The sequence below is a fragment of the Microtus oregoni genome, unplaced genomic scaffold (assembly GCF_018167655.1).
Source record: "Microtus oregoni isolate MIOR12 unplaced genomic scaffold, Mior012 000026F_ref0000081, whole genome shotgun sequence".
Taxonomy (NCBI): Eukaryota; Metazoa; Chordata; class Mammalia; order Rodentia; family Cricetidae; genus Microtus; species Microtus oregoni.
This window is the reverse complement of record NW_024543085.1, coordinates 42614-60553: the sequence shown is the minus strand read 5'-3', so window position 1 is coordinate 60553 and position 17940 is coordinate 42614. Positions and strand designations below refer to the sequence as shown.

At 37.4% G+C, this 17940-nt stretch overlaps 1 protein-coding gene across 1 annotated transcript; it reads right to left on the bottom strand.

Moving 5' to 3' along the window:
- Positions 1-5094: 5094 nt before the first annotated feature.
- On the bottom strand, positions 5095-6048 carry LOC121463480 (olfactory receptor 1002-like). Its single transcript, XM_041675721.1, has one exon. It carries the CDS (start codon positions 6046-6048, stop codon positions 5095-5097), a length of 954 nt encoding a protein of 317 aa, XP_041531655.1.
- Between the last annotated feature and the right edge of the window lie 11892 nt (positions 6049-17940).

The window sequence follows — 17940 nt, the reverse complement described above, 5'->3', positions numbered from 1 at the left end:
TCTAGCATAAAATTTCACTCTCACACAAGTAACAATCAAAGAAAAATGATTCAACTCAATACTGGAAGGAAGGATCTGAGAAGAAAGGAAACGTTGAGATAATAAGAACAAAACAAACTTCACAAATTTTAATTGCAGAGACAAAACTGGGAAAAGAAAGCCCACTTAGTATTCCTTGTGGTTGGCCAAGTTGACATTTAAAGGATGGGTTGACTTTTCACTTGACCTTTAACCCAGGCCAGGCTGACGATTTTTAAATTAATTATTTATTTTATATCCTAACTGCAGCCTCCCCTCCCTCTTCTCTTCCCACTACCCACCCCCCTTTTCCCCTCAGTAACCCTCTCAATTCGCCCCTTCTCTTTAATTGCTCAGAAAGGGGCAGAACTCCCATGGTTTCAACAAAGCATGACATTTTGGAGATCAGCCATCTGTCATATATTAGGATGCAGAAGAACTTTTCCCATTCTGTAGGCTGCCTTTTTGTCTCATTTACCGTGTCTTTTGCTTTACACAAGCTTTCCAGTTTCAGGAAGTCCCATTTATTGTTGCTCTCAGTTTCTATGCAACGAGTATTATCTTTAGCAAATAACTCCTGTGCCAATGAGTTCAAGGCTACTTCCCACTTTCTCTTCTATCAAATTCACTGTAACTGGATTCATGTTGAGGTCTTTGATCCACTTGGACTTGAGTTTGTGCATGGTTATAGATATGGATCTATTTGTAATCTTTTACTGCTTGACCTCCAGTTGTGCCAGCACCATTAGCTGAAGATGATTTCTTTTTTCCACTGTGCAATTTGGCTTCCTTGTCAAAAATCAGGTGTTCATAGAAGTATGTATTAACATCAGAATGTTCAATTTGATACCATTGATCCACGTGTCTGTTTTTATGCCAATACTAAGCTGTTTTTTATTACTATAGCTCTGTATATTTTTTATTACTATAGTAGAGGTTAAAGTCAGGGATGGTGATGTCTTTTATTGTACAAGATTGTTTGGGCTATTCTGGCTTTTTTGTATTTCCATATGACGTTGAGTATTGTTCTTTCAAGGTTGTGAAGAATCGTGTTGAGATTTTGATAGGGATTGCACTGAATCTATAGATTGCTCTTGGTAAGATTGTCATTTTTATTTTGCTGATCATACCTATCCATGAGCACAAGAGATCTTTCCATTTTCTGATATCTTCTTCAATTTCTTTCTTCAAAGACTTAAAGTTATTTTCATACAGGTATTTCACTTGTTTGTTTAGAGTTATCCCAAGATATTTTATATTTGTGCCTATTTTAAAGGGTGATATTTCTCTGAGTTCTTTCTCAGCCCATTTATCATTTTTACATAGGAAGGTTATTGACCATTTCGAGTTAAACTTGTATTTCACCACATTACTGAAGGTGTTTATCAGCTGTAGGAGTTCCCGAGTAGAATTTTTGGGGTCATTTATGCATATTATCGTATCATCTGTAAATAGTGATTTTTTTGAGTTTTTCCTTTCTAATTTGTATCCCCTTAATCTTTATTTATTTATTTATTTATTTATTTATTTATTTATTTATTTTTGAGACAGGGATTCTCAGTAGCTCTAGAGCCTGTCCTGGAACTCCCACTATAGACCAGGCTGGCTTCAAACTCACAGAGATCTGCCTGCTTCTACCTCCTGAGTGCTGGGATTAAAGATGTGGAGAGGGTTAGGGTTGAACATATATGGAGAGAGTGTATAACCTTCTCTTGCTCCTGATTTTAGTGGAATTGCTTTGAGTTTCTCTCCATTTAATGCGATGTTTGTTGTTAGAGGACTGTTTATCACTTTTATTATATTTAGATATGTTCCTTTTATCCTTGATCTCTCCAAGACCTATACCAAGAATGGATGTTGGATTTTTTTTTTTTTTTGGTTTTTCGAGACAGGGTTTCTCTGTGGTTTTGGAGCCTGTCCTGGAACTAGCTCTTGTAGTACCAGGCTGGTCTCGAACTCACAGAGATCCGCCTGCCTCTGCCTCCCGAGTGCTGGGATTAAAGGCGTGCGCCACCACGGCCCGGCTCTGGATGTTGGATTTTGTCAAAGGTTTTTTTCAGCATCTAATGAGATAATCATGTTTTTTTCCCTTCAGTTTTTTTACATGGTGGATTACATTGACATATTTCTCTATGTTGAACCAAGCCTGCATCTCTGGAATGAAGCCTACTTGATTATGGTGGATGGTTGTTTTTTGTTTTGATGTATCCTTGGATTTGGTTTGCCAGTATTTTATCATAAATGTTCATTATGAAGATTGCTCTGTAGTTCTTTTTCTTTGTTGCATCTTTGTGTGGCTTGGTTATCAGGGTAACTGTAGCCTCATGAAAGGTATTTGGCAATGTTCTTTCTGTTTTTATTGTGTGGAACAAGTTGAGGAGTATTGGTATCAGCTTTTCTTTGAAATTTTGGTAGAATTCTGCTCTGGTCCTGGGTTTTTTTTTAGGTTGAGAGACTTTTAATGACTGCTTCTATTTCCTTAGGGTTTATAGGTCTATTTAAATTGTTTATCTGTTCTTGATTTTATTTTTGGTATGTGGTACCTATCCAGAAAACTGTCCTTTTCTTTTAAATTTACAGTTTTGTGGAGTACAGGTAATTGAAGTATGACCTGATGATTCTCCAGATTTTTCTCTGTGTTGTTGCTATATCCCCCCTTTTCTTTCTAATTTTGTTAATTTGGATATTTGTGCCCTTCACAAATAACATATGCAACTGAGAAAAGCAGGAAGCAGGAGAGGTGGCCTTCCCCAGGAAATAACAAACTAATTGGATGTCTCATACCACAGGGTTAGCCCCCAAAACATACACACAAGTCAGATTATATGGACTCAACAGGTTACATTTGGGAATATATGTTTGCATAAATACATATGTGCATTTAATAACAATTGATGATCAGAGTCCATGAATTTGAAGGACAGTTTGGAAGGATATACCGGAGGATTAGAAGGAAAAGAAAAGAAACAGAGAAATGTGATTAAAATACAATCTCAAAAACAAACAAACAACTAGGAGCTAAGGAAGAGAACTAGAGAACACTTGGGGCAGTTTATTTGTTCTTTGTTTATTTGTGTTCTTTTTATGTGGGATTCCCCATTGTATGCTGTGAATACTATTTGTTAATAAAGAAATGTCTTGGGCCTGCACAGGCAGAATAGAGCTAGGAGGGGAAAACTAAACTGAATGCTGGGAGAAAGAAGGTGGAGTCAGAGAGAAGCCATGTAGCCCCTCTAGAGACAGATACTGGAACCTTACTTGGTAAACCACAGCCTCATGGTGGTACAATTAAAGGAGATGGGTTAATTTAAGATATGAGTTAGCTAGAAATATGCTTATGGTATTGGCCAAACAGTATTGTAAATAATATGGTCTCTGTGTGATTAGTTTGGGGCTGAGCATCCAGGAACAAACAAGTGGCCTCTTACAACATTCTCTGATTGCTGAAAACTGAATTATTGCTCCTATATTCTCCCAGAGACCCAAAGCAAAAGACATTCTCTTTCTGATCTAACTCCCAAGGTCTTGAGAATGCTAGACCTGGGTTGTAGAACTTACCATATGCTGGAAATATTTATTAGCATGTTGAAAGAACTAAGAAAGAATGTACAGTTTTGAATTTACTAAAATAATTCTCTATGCAAACCTTCAAAGCCCTATATTCTGTGATAAATCAGTTTAAAGTTCAGTCAATGTGAACAGGCATTTTTAGTAGAAAACATACATAATCAAATACAGCAAAAATGTGAGTTTTCCAAAACAGTAACAGTGTGGTTGTGGGAAAGCTCACAAGGCCTCTACCCTAACAAAGAATTATAGGAAACTAAGGACTTCTCTGCGAAGAGCGGGAGAAATAGTCTTTCCCAGGGAAAACCACATCAGCTGGTTCTCTAATACCAAATGATCAGTACTGAATATGTATATGCATACGCAAGTCACATTACACAGATTGAACATGCTGTGTTTATGGATACAGCAACAATTAAAGAATCTGAACAAGAGCAAGGAGGGGGAACATGGGTGTTTGGGAGGGAGAAAGGGAGGAGAAACGGTATGATTATATTATAATCTCAAAATATAAAATCATTTAATAATGTTTTGGGGGATCATATTGCTTCATAGAAGTCAAAATCATTGTTATAAACAAATTAAAATGTATCCAGAAATGAAATAATATTTACAATTGTACTAATAGACAACATATTAGTTATCACTGTATTAAAAGTTCATGCATTCTGTTATCTTAGGTCTACAAATGCAAATGTATATTGCCTCAATCTCCAAAGCTACTAGTATAGTACAAATAGAGACTACAGTGTGTATACAATGTCTTTGTCCATTATCTACTCCATGTATGAAAATACTTGTAAAAAGGGTTGTTTGCTTACTACCTGATCAAACTCTTTATAGCTGTTTGAACAGATTCAACATTAAGCATTTTCTCTTAGTTCAGTGAAGAGAGACCATAACCATGGCAACTCTGACTAAAGAAAACATGCAACTGGGGCTGGTTTACAGTTTCAGAGGTTTAGTATATCATCATTATGGCAAGAAGAATGTTAGCATTCAGGCAGAAATGGTGCTGGAGTAGGAGCTGAGAGTTCTATGTCTTTATCTACAGGCAGCAGAATGAGACTGCCACATTAGGCTTTGCTTGAGCAAGTGAGACCTCCAAGCTCAACTCCATAGTGACATATTTCCTCCAACAAAGCCACACCCACTCTAACAAGGCCATACTTCCTAATAGTGCTATTACCTATTGGCCAAATATTCAAACACATTAGTCTATGGGGGTCATTCTTACTCAAACTACAACACATCATGAATTATCCTATTATAGGAGATAATTTAGGGACTTGGCTACCTGTAAACCATAGCTGAAGTATGAATTTCATTGCTTACTAAGTTTTATTCTTTTAGAGCTTAACAGAGTCTGTTCTTTTTGGTCAAAAATCCTCATAGTTTTGCTAAAGTTGAACATTCTATAATCCATACACCTCAGTGTAAAGATTTGAGCTTCTTGTGATTGAAAGGAAAATCTGAAATAGGATAACTGTTATCTAATAATGTTTATGTCTATAACATTTTATCTTGCAAGTTGTAGCAAAATTGCTTTTCGAATGTCCTGATGAATGCTTCTTTGACTTCCTTATTTCTCAGGCTATAGATGAACGGGTTTAACATAGGGATAACAGTGGTGTAAAATAATGACACAACCTTATTGATATCCTGAGAAGAGCTGGTGCTCGGACACACGTAGATAAAGAAGAGAGTCCCATAAAGGATAGAGACAGCTGTCAGGTGTGAAGAGCAGGTGGAGAAGGCTTTGCGCCTCCCATCAGCAGAGTGGATTTTCAGGATAGTCATGACAATGTACATGTAGGACACCAAGATGATGATACCACTGAATACACCCAGGATCCCAGTCCAAAGGAAAAGCAAAAGTTTATTCGCCTGCGTATCTGCACATGCCAGTGATAAAACAGGGAGAAGGTCACAGAAAAAGTGATTGATGAGATTTGGACCACAGTAGGGCAGAAGAAAGGCAAAAGTTATATGTACCGTGGTGCTTATAAGGGCTACGCCATAAGGCCCTATTACTAGTAGCACACAGACTGTCTGGGACATAATGAGTGTATACAGCAAAGGCTTACAGATGGCAACATACCTATCGTATGCCATGGAGGCCAGGAGGAAACATTCCGTCACTACGAACTGGCCGAATAAGCAAAGCTGGACAGCACAACCTAGGAAGGAGATCACTTTTCTCTCCACAAAGATGTCGGACAACATCTTAGGACTGATGACCGAAGAGGAGCAGGCATCCACAAAGGACAAGTGGCTGAGCAAAAAGTACATGGGGATGTGGAGTCGAGTGTCCAGGCATATGAGAATGACCATTCCCAGGTTCCCCAGAAGTGTGACAAGATAAACACAGAGAAATAGCAGGAAGAGGAGAATTTGGAGCTGGAAGGAGCTGGTCAATCCCATGAGGAAGAACTCTGTCACTGCAGTTTGATTTCTGTGCATTCTTCTTGATCAATCTATTATGAGAAAGACAAAATTTTGCTTTTTTTCTGATGTAAATTCACAATTAAAATTTAACTTTTGTTAACTTCAGTTTTACCCTTTGTCTTCCTGCTAGTCATTAGGGCTGCCTTCTCCAGGGCTTGGGCACCTCTGAGCCAGTAAAAAACCTCACTAGGGTCTTTGATTTCCTCATTTTTCTTAAGGAATGAAAATTTTAGACCTACAATGTGAACTTTGGAGATTATGCTACAATGTCTCCTAACTAACTTCACAAGGATAGTTTTAAAACATCACATGAGAAAAAATAATTGGATGAATCACTGAATTTAGATTATTTTAACCAACTTAAGGACAGGCAAGTGTTATATGTACAATCTCCATTCCGACACACATATCCCATAGAACTAAATCCCCATGCTTTCTAAGACATAATTTACAATGTCTAAGCTATAGAATTGTATATTAAGAAAAGAATACAAACCTTTTGAATAGGAGTCACATAAGTACATGGTGTGCTCTTTGTCACACATTTTCCAACTAAATCATTCATAACACAGCCTTAACTCCTCATATATTCTGTGGCCCCCAAAGAAGGGTTCAATCTTAAATACTGATTGTTGACAGGATCTTTGGAGAGAGAAGTGAATGATTTAAGAATAAAAACAGACATTTCATCTTCATCCCAGAGAAATAATTTATATCTACATAGTAAACCATACATGATTGTTCCTAGAAGCCTCACCTACAGTAGTCAAGAATTTGAAACAGACAAAATTCTCCTAAATTAGTGAAATATTCAAGTACAATCCAGGCAACAACATGAGTGGATATTTAAAGCATTTCACTGATCTGAAAGAAGTCAGGTTTGATAAAATTAGGGAAATATTACCAAGGACATAACTACATCCCCTTTGCTTTCTAAGCACCTGTGTGTTTTTCTAACTTAAGCACTTATTTAGCAAGAATGACATCACTTGGAGAAGCAGAAGAAGGTAGAACAGTGCAGTAAAACTAGGAAAGAGGGACATGCAGTTGAAATGATCATAGCTATTACAAAAATTGTATAAAAATAGCCACAGGATGGGCTATGACCACAGTGTGTGCTGTCTGAAGGTCTGGAAGGAAAAGTGGGATGTACTGAAAGCTGTGAATGAGACAACCCTTCAGTACTTTCCAGTTTCAATGGCAATGGGAGGTGAGAAAACACCGGGATGAGTTTGTCTAAGGTTGGTCAGAAAAACTGTTAGAATTAAAAATGCTTCAACATTTTTATACTTTCTAGGTGTAGAAACTCACTTCTGATTACTTATATCTTTCATTATTAAATCAAGGGGTCAGCAATAAAGGATTTTGTGTGCCACTGTTAAAGTTACAGGAAAAGACTGAGCAAATGAAAACGCACAAAACTGTGTATCAGATAATTGCCCCTGTTAAGCAAAGATGTTAAAATGCATACAATTTTATATGATAATTATTATACTTTAAACTCTGTGTTCAACTTGAAATGCTGCGTGAAATGATATTCTGGTTGTATAAAAGTTTATTAGACTTTACGCTTTCCAAGCTCACCTGAGCTACCTGAGAATTTAAATAAGCTGATCCAGATATGTGTTTTATTATTATAATTAAAGGAACATCAAATGGGTGAATAAATTAGATACCAGTGAAAACAAGATTTCTCAGCTCTAACATTCGATTAGCCAATAAACCTTTCTTCATATTGTGCTATCCCTATGATAACTCCCATACCCCTACCTCGACAGAAATCACATTATCATGTGCATTCAAGCTACGTCATTCAAAGCAAAAGACATACGTGGGATAACCAACCAATACCTAGTTTTATTTTTCATGGTGTGGTGGTATTTTCTTTCTGCTGTAACAATTAATGCTTGCTTGAAGATCAGAGAAGCAGAGCAATTAGCCACTAGTTCTTACCGCAGGTCAAAGGGGTGATCCTGTCCCTACAAATCCTCAGACTGAAAACTGAGTTTCTGTCTCATCCTCTCCACCCAGCTCTCTCATCCCTGTCTCCCCCTCCCTCATGTTGGGATTAAAGACGTGTGATCCCAAGTGCTGGTATCAAAGATATGAGATCTGTTTCTCTTTTAGACTGATTCAATCTCATGTAGCCCAGGGTGCCCTTGAACTCACAGAGTTCCCAAGTGCTGGCATTAAAGGTCGCATTAAAGGTCTGTGCCACCACCACCTGATCTCTATGGCTAACTGTGTTTAGCTCCACACTCTGATCTTCAGGCAAGCTTTATTTGTTAATCACAAACAAAATATCACCACACACGGTTGGCTAACATGATATTTTCCCAGGTCTCTGACTTCATTTTAGTTACCTGGCCCCTGAAGGTGTTTATGTATCATTAATTCACATTTCAGAAGAAATTTGCCACATAACCATCTGCCAATGTAATAATGAAGTATCAGATTTATAATTGTTTATATGAGATCAACTTACCTTGGAAATTACACCTGTTGTCTTTCCTGGTTATCCAGAAGTATAAATTCTATATCATAGCCTCCTGAAGCTGAACTTTAATAAGATGTTCGCTGATTTAATTTTGTACAGAATGTAGAAAAGTGTTTTCTAAAGACTGAGAATAATTGGTGTCAACTCCCTCAAGGAATCGGAATCCCAGGAGATGAGGTCTATGAGGAAAATGTTAATAAATTTTTATTACTAGATTTATTAAGTTCTAGACCATAAATAAAAGTTGCATAGATGGAGATTGGGATAGTTCATCATTAGAACACATGTGCAGTCCAGAGTCGTTCCCCAGCATGCTCACACAAAAGTCTACATACAATAGGATATTTTGGCAAAAGTGTAAATTGTGAAAATATTCCATTAATTTAATTAACATATTTGTCCTTTGTGATGACAACACATGAGACCTATGCTCTTAGACAATTTCTTGTATATAAAATATTATTAACTAGAGTCACCTCGATGTACAAAAGATCTACAGAATGTTTCAGAATTACTGTTTTTGGAAAATAATATTGAAGACTGAGTCAAATAGAAGTGTCTAAAATAAAACTCTTACTTCTGTTGCTAGAAGAATCTCCATCCCAATGGTCCCCCAGACTGGCTTTTCTCCACCTGCCTGTTCCTGAAGCTGTTTATGAATAGCCATTCTGAGGTTTACTAATACATACTCTTTGGCCTAGTAGCTCAGGCTTATTACTAACTAATTCTTACATCTTGTTAATCCATTTCCATTATTTTATATTTTACCATGAGACTCATGGTTTGTTACCTCACATCTTGCTTCCTTGGCGGCTGCTGACATCTGCCTGATTCTGCCTTCTTTCTCCCTGCATTCAGATTAGTTTTCCTGCCTAACCATATTCTGCCCTGTCATAGGTCAAAGTAGCTTCTTTATTAACCAATGGTAATAAAAACATATTTACAGCATATAGAGGGGAATCCTACATCATACCTCCAATATGTAATATATGCACTTTCTATAGACAGAATTTTAAAAATAAAGACAATATTTTTAAAAGCTTCATTTAAATGTGCAGCCACAATTACTAGAGACCGAGACAGCTGGAAGAATTATCATATGTTGGAGGATGAATATTAAAACACAGATAGATAGAAAATAATATGTTCTAATAATCCTTAGCTCTGTAATGTCTTACCAATCAGTGTATCTAAGGTATGTATCATTTTCTGTCATTTATGATCATGCAAAGGATTGATTTTACTAGGAGAAACCAAGCCTCAGAAAACAAGGACAATAGAATATGTTAGAATCACTAATACATCTGAATGTGGGAAATCAATTGAGAGACTCTGGAAAGAGCAATGAGGATGATATTTTATATGTGATTACCATACAAGAAGGTGGAACAGTTTTATGTTTGGAGAGTGAGAACACTTTTGACCTCTTTGCAACTTGAGAGAGAGGAACCAACACCTCATCATTTAGCTATTGCTACCACCTTGTTTTGGTTCTGACATGTACTTCACTCATGATCTCCAAAGTGATTTTACATCCTAAGTCAGATCATAAATGTCTTACTCAAAATTCCTGGGTCTTACGATCAGAATCAAATTTGAACCTATTTAGTCTGGAGATCTCTAGAAACTCCAGGCCACATTTATCCTCCAGAATTCTAAGGCTGAATTCAAGTCACACATGCTGTGCCCAGCCCAGTGCGGTAAGTCTCTTGGATCCTAGTCTTCCATACTACAAAATTCCCAGTGACCTGCATCTCTGAAGACAAAAGCAATTCCTTTGCTGGATGTTTGTCTCAGTTCTTCTTTTCCAGACTGGCCTATACCTTTTAGGTGGCATAGTTTATGATCTCTGTAGCCACATACAGGCACCTGCCCAATGCACAGGTTTTGTCAAGGAGGTTGTGCATCTGTCTTGTTGTGCACTCCTATACCTGAGGACTTACCAATGAAGAACAATTAACCAACAACACATTGCATTGGGTTGTTTTGAAGACAGTGTCATTGATGACTTTTTCTGTGATGTCTCAATTCTGGTGAAAATGGGGTGTGATGTGAGGGAGAGTTACCCACCTATGATGTGCTTCTGCGGACTCCAATGCCATTACTCCCAACCTGCTCAACATGGCCTTCCGTCTCTTCATTATTGTTGCCATTCTGAGGATCCACCTCAAGGCTTTCTCCACATACTTCTAGTGCCTCATCTCTTTGACCTCCTTGTGCTATGGTTCCATTCTCTACATCTACTCTTGCCCAAGTTCTAGATACCCCCTGGAAAGGAACACAATGGTGTCTACCTTTTCTACTGTTTTATTCCCAAGGTTGAACTCCATGATCTACATAGAGTCTGAAGAATAAAGATGTGAAGGAAGCTCTGGGAAAACTCTTCAGTTAGCTCCTTCTGAAGTCTAGCTTGACACACTCTTTGCAAGCCAGGATTACGTGATAACAAAATACATGGGGGCACGATTAAGGAACTTTGAATCTGAAGATAAAGTTTCCCTTGTTTGAAACTCAACAGAAAATGTCTCATTAGTGTACATGTTTCTTTAGTAGTGTAACAGTTTCATATTTTAATATAACTTTGTGGATTTTATGGTCATGTCTTCATTTATGTACATAATTGTACACAATGTACTTTTCTCTCGTTTGCTTCATATTAGTTGCTGAGTAATTGAACTTCAGTTTGCTCTCGGCTATCAATTTATATTATCAATGCAGTTTTAAAACACAAATTTTGTAATTGGATGTGAAGTAAGTAAATATAGTACTTTATTATTGGATTGGTGCTTATATATTGTCTCTCCTAATACTGATCCAGTTCTTGTCCTTGCACAATAGGTATTGTAGATATATTAAGGAAACACCTTATGAATTATTAATATGTGTACAGCAATCTGTAATTTCTCATAGATGCTGGTAGGGATTCCTTACTGAACAAAAAATGTGTAATGTCAAAACTGGTTTAAGGAAGGAAGATAACAATTATGTATGGGAGAACAATTACAGATAAAGGAAAAGATGAGAAACTTGGAGCTAGTTCACCTGATGGAATGAACTGTTTTTTATTGGCTGTTTTTAAATTTTACTAAATATATAAATGTGCTCATTTTGTCAATTGTAAAAATAAAATTTAATCTCTGATAGAGAAACTCCATTTTTATTTTTAATCTCTGATCTAGAAACATAATAATTAAACCTCCTAAGCACCAAATTTTAAGTATAGTATTTTAAATGTTGTGTCTAGAGCATTGTTTCATTTATCTGAAAATAAGTAGAATCAGCCTGAAAAGGCAGCAGAGGATTTGCTTTAAGCTATTGGCCCACACTATCCTAAAATACCATCTGGTGGAATTCTAAAATAATAAATCACTATATAACATGCTGATTGATCTACTGTATTTATTGATGGAACTTAGATATGAATGTGATTATAGTAGGTCCTTACAGGACACTTAAGCAAAGGTTTCTACCCTATGGTATCCATTCACTAGGGGGTTAAGTTTGAATTCATGTGAAGGTGCTGGCTCAGAGCCAGGGGTACCAACTACTTGATTCTCCAGGCTTTCCCATGGCAACATAAACAGCTTTGTTAGGGCTGGAAATGCTCTGATAATTTCCCTGCTTGTTGCCAAGAAACAACCAGGCAGCTGCTAGATCTGGACAGATATATGCTAAATGACCTTTTATTTCCTTTTATCTTAAAGTTGTCCCCACTCCGCCCATTGAGCCAGTTTTATATGTGACCTGAGAAGGGATCCTGTCAAGTACGTACTCTACCTAGGAGACTACACACTAGCGAGGGTGATACACACCTAGAAGGACTCATATTTTTTCGTACGTTTATGAAGGGTTTTAATGTTACTTTTCGCTGCACCTCATAATCTAGACAACTCTTGAAGTCTTTATCTAATACTACATTGATATAAAAGATATGTGGTTTACAAAGTGTGCTTCTACACACTCCATTTATACTTTATTACAGAATTTATTGAAGGAGGCACCATACTAAAGTAAAATCCTACAGTTATGCCCAAGAATATTAGCAGTCTGAATCTTCTTCTCAGGGAGCAGCAACAATGTCTTGACAAACTTAAAATTAAACTATATCCTTTGAAACTGTAATTCCTTTTCTCTTAAATATTTCAGAATTAATGAACAAGAAAAATTAAGAGACAAAATATAATATTGAAGAACATTAAATAATCAAGTACTTTAAACTGTAAGTATTGAAATAAATTATGTCACACAGAGTGTAAAACAATAAGTAAAAATCATTTGCTCAATCTTTCATTGTTTAGCGGTTCACTTGTAGAATTTAATTGAAAGGTCCAAATGTGTGAGCACATGCAAAACTGAATTACTGGGACAATAAATTAACACAGCACTTAGCAAAGGGGGATAAGCTTCATGTGTGTGGTCGTATTGTCTGTGTTGCTTTCTTGAAGGCCTCTTTCACATCTTTGTTTCTCAGGCTATAGATGAGAGGGTTAAGCAATGGATTAACCACAGTGTAGAAGAGGGCGGCCACTTTGTCCTTTTCTAGAGAGTAGATTGAACTAGGCCTTGAATACATGAAAAGCAAGGAGCCATAGAATAGCATGACAGAGACCAGGTGAGAGGCACAGGTGGAGAATGCCTTGCGTCTTCCTGAGGCTGAGCGGATCCTCAAGATAGCCAAGAGGATGTTGAAATAGGAAATGAGGATTGCAAGAATTGCAAGAAAGCACGGTGAAGCCCACAAGGTACTGAGACAAGAGCATCCTAAATTCAGGTTAATTTTAAGCTTTCACAGTATCTCCAACAGAATATTCACACACACACATTTAGTATTCTTCCATAATTAATTGAGTATTACTCATGTGTCAAGAGTTAAACATTTATACACATTATTTCTTCTGACAGTGCCACAAATTGAAATAACACACATATGGATCATATAGCAGGTTCTACATTGAACTCTATGATTTAATCTTATTTTTATAATTCTCATCATCTTTGCATGGCCTTGGTGGGTTCCCAATAGATCAGCCCCATTGTCTCAGTGTGTGGATGCACCCCGTGCGGTCCTGACTTCCTTGCTCATGTTCTATATACATATTAGAGTACTACTCAGAGGTAAAAAAACAATGACATCTTGAATTCTGCATGCAAATGGATGGAAATAGAAAACACTATCCTTCTGCTCCTCATTTGGGCCTTGGAAGCTCAGTCTACAATTTCTACTAACCTCATATGACATGATCAGTGTCTATACTATATATTTTCAGGGACATTCTCCTTATTCAGTTAAATACTTTTCCAATTAGGATCAAACCTAGAGTCTGACATTTACTAAGTAAGGTGTTGTTTCACTCAGCTTCCACCAAAACACAAATCACTACTTTTATGTCTAGTTTGAAAAGATTATATTGAGAACTACCTTTCCTTGAATTCTTTTAAAATTTTAATGAAAATAACAATGCTTTTCCCTTTTGACTGTAAAGGCGGTGGATGATTTTACAGGTAATGTTAAACCCTTTCATACTACACCCTCATTTTCTATATAATATTTTAGCTCATATTATTCTTCTGATAACACATATTTGATTTTCTAGTATATTTTGTTAACCCTAAAATTCAGTACTGTAGCTTCAGTCTGTAGTTTCTTCTCTTGTGCATTATTGAGAGACGTGACTCTCCTATAGTTTTTCATTTTTCTTTCCATAGGGACCATACACAGCTGTAGACCCAGACAGGTCAGAGGACACATAAACAAGACTGTATGCTGCAATTATCTCGGAATGAAAGCCTGGATTCTGAGCCAAGTTGCTAAGGAAACAGAACAGTGCCAATAGGGGAACATAAAACGGAGTCATACTGTAGCTCAGAAAGTTCTTCCACTTAACTTCTGTAATTTATTTTTTTTAAACAATTAGATGGAGGCTAGGATGAGCAATCTGTTTTGAGTGTGCTTGCCACTTTTGGTAAAAAAAAAAAGTGACTGCTTGTTACCTTAAAAAGTTATCCAAGCTTGGGCTGTACTTGACAGCAAGGTTCTTTGAATCTGTGACTTTTTTTCAGAATTCCTGTCAACCATGGCACACACTCCTGTGTCACTGGTAATCCATTGACATTTTGTCACAGTGCTGGGCAAGCTTCAACTCTGTGCTCACTGATTTTCTCCCCATTTTCTCTGTCTCCTAACTGGTCTGCCACTGAAAACTCTGGTACCCAATCCAATGTCTTTAATTGTATAAAATGATAAAACAGTCTGAGAGAGTCTTATATTTTCATCCTCTAGTTTGTAATTCTTCAATTGTGTAGTTAACCTGGTGTTTTAACTGTCTGATTTTTTTTTAAGCTGAGAACCCTTTTGGCTGTTGGAAGGTACAGTTTCCTCCCCTTGCAATTGTGATAAAAATTCATCCTGTATGGGGACCAAGTTTATATTTATTTATTAGGTATAGTGAGGTTTTCTGTACACACACACACACACACACACACACGCACAGACAAAACATGTGGGGGACTCTTAGAAGAGCTTCCAGGGAAAGCAAACACACCTGCAATGTTTCTACGGTTCCAGGCTACTCAATGATGTTTCTGAGTCATAGGCAAAGGAATAGCTATTTAGACAGGATTTCTGTTTCTACCTCATTTGCCACCATTGCTATTGCTTCCTTTACTTGGTTAAGAAAAAATAACTGTATATATCCTGTGATCTGCATTCTTCTTTCAGGTGACACACTTACTTTCTTTCTTTCTTTTTCCCTCCCTCCCTCCCTCCCTTCCTCCCTCCCTCCCTCCCTTCCTTTTTTTTGAATCAGGGTTTCACTGTAGTTTTGGAGCCAGTCCTGGAACACATTTTGTAGACCAGACTGGCCTTGAACTCACCAGAGATCTGCCTGCCTCTGTCTCCCTTGTGCTAGTGCCGGGATTAAAGGACTGTGCTGCCACCTCTTGGCAGCAACTGAATTTCTAACCACAGAATTTGATGTTATGGAGTACATTCATATATTGATTTTATTTTTCTATGATTTAAATGAGAAAATATACAATGCTATTTAACTAAAACCCTCAAATAAAAAAGAAGAAACAAAACAAAAGCTATTTTGCTAACTTGACCAACAGTCAATCATACACCCACACTGATTACTGGAGTAACGACGCTCTGGTCAGGACTCATGTTCACTGGGGTGACTAGGGTGGCATTGGGGCAGGACTGGTTCAACCAGTAAGGGTACTGGGTTACTCCAAGTCTCCACTATGACTGATCCGATGACTCTATATCACTGTTTCCCGAAAATGTGCGTCTCTTTCCATGTTGAACAAAGGTCAGAGAGTGGGAACTAACCTCTATTCCTTCAAGGTTATTGTGTTTCCTCCTCAAAGGTCCCACCTGGATTTAGACCAGAGAGTCCTGCTCTCTCAAGGTTATTGTCAACAGCTGTGGCTAATAGCCAGGCCTTGTACTTCCAGAAAAGAGAAGTAGATTTGCTCCTACCTCAAACAAAAGTCTGTAGACCCAACAAAGTTTCAGTTCCTTTAAAGAGATAACTTTGGAATCTACCTGGGGTTTACAGAATGGTCTCGGGTGTGAGTGTGACTTGTTTTGTCCTAGCAACAGAATGTTTAACTATGGATGTAGCCTGCAACCTTCAGTCTGTTCATTTCCTTTTATCATATTAATTCAGTTTTTGTCTTACTCCCACCTTTTGAGTTAGGGTATTTAAAGCAATTGGAAATTAAAGGCAGGAGGGTATTCACAACATGAACCATTTCACAGAACTGAGAAACTCTCTTTTTGTCTCCCTGTACCTCTTAAGTCATCACCTGCTTGGGAAATATCAGGTGTGTTCAATAAAGGCCTTCCAATGTTGTGAAATAGCCATTTCTTACTATGCTTTTGCCGCATCTGGCCATTAGATGGCAGCATCAGCATAGAAACAACATTTAAAATGGCCTATCCATGTTTCCGTTCCTGTAGTTTTAGGGAGATGACAGGCTTGGAGAAATGATTTGTGTGGGCTGAGAGATCAAGCAAAGTTTAGAGTGTGCCTGTGTGCACAGACTCCCTAGCGAAAGGCCAGCACTTTAATTGGCTTATGAACTTTCATCATCACGTAATCATTTAATCCTCACAGATGGGTGTTGACATGCCTTTTGATTGTGGAACTAATTATAGAGGATAAAAGGGTTCCTACGACATGCAAAAGAGCTTGGATATGCCCATCCTAGAGACACAGAGTTTAGCTCTGACTTGTCAAACATCCTCACGTGTCTGCTGCCATCAGAGCAATAACAGATAAGACAGTTCTGCTCTCTTAGCTGCAAATATCTTTCCTAGTTGGTCCTTCACTACTTCTAAGGCACACAGAATAAATGTTTGCTGTTGCTTTCATCGCTCTTCCTGTAGTTGGTTATTAGAATATTATTCTGTTTTCCTACTTTTTTTAATTTTATTTTCATCATCCAGGAACTTTAAAGTACCCTAAGAGAAACCTTCTTTCTTTTTGTGGGGCAATGCTCACATACAATAACAGAGGTTGTACATCTTCAAATCTAGGTGGCACTCTTGTTCTTGGTAGTTCTTTCTCACTTTTCTTTAATAAATCTATGTTCACTATGCTAGATACATAATGGAAATTTAAAAATACCAACAAATGTCGAACTCTTAAAATATGCTGTCAGCATAGAATACAGAAAAACTATGGAGGTGGTATTGTGGCACCTGTAAAAATAATTTTGCTTCAAGATGACATTATGAAGCAGGAATCATCCTCTTCTGAGAGACATAGAGGAGGAGGCTTGTGGGTGTCACTGGCTTCACGAAGCTCCCTAATAACAAAACAGAACAAGACAACCCCCACGCGGATGTCAAATTATATTCTGCTTAGTTTTCTATCACTACTTCCCTGTCATCAAAATGTTTCTTTTACATTTGTGTTGGACTAAGAAATATATATTATAGTGATACTTGTTTCATTCAGCCTCCTTGTCTGTGTCAATATGATCAGTTTGCTTTTAGCATTTGTTTAGATAGAACATCTATTACTACATCTTTTATTTCTTAATTATTAACTATTAGACTTTTTGATAACTCTAATATTTATTACTAAAGGCTCTTTTGTGGCCTGCCTAATATTTTAGAAGCTGTGCTTATCTATTTCAGTGGTCGCTAATCTTTGCTGCCTTTGCCATCAGATCTGGAATCGTCTGGCAGGTGCACTTTTGGATGCATCTGTGAGGTTTCCAGGAAGACCCTTCCCGAATGTGGGCAGCATCATTTCATGGACTGGATTCCTGGACTGGAAGAAAAAAAAACAGGAAAAAATGTACTGAGCATACAAATTTACCTCTGTCCGTTTCCTGAGAATGCTGCCTCTATTTCAGCAATCATGACTTTAGAGCCATTGTGGAGTGTACCATAA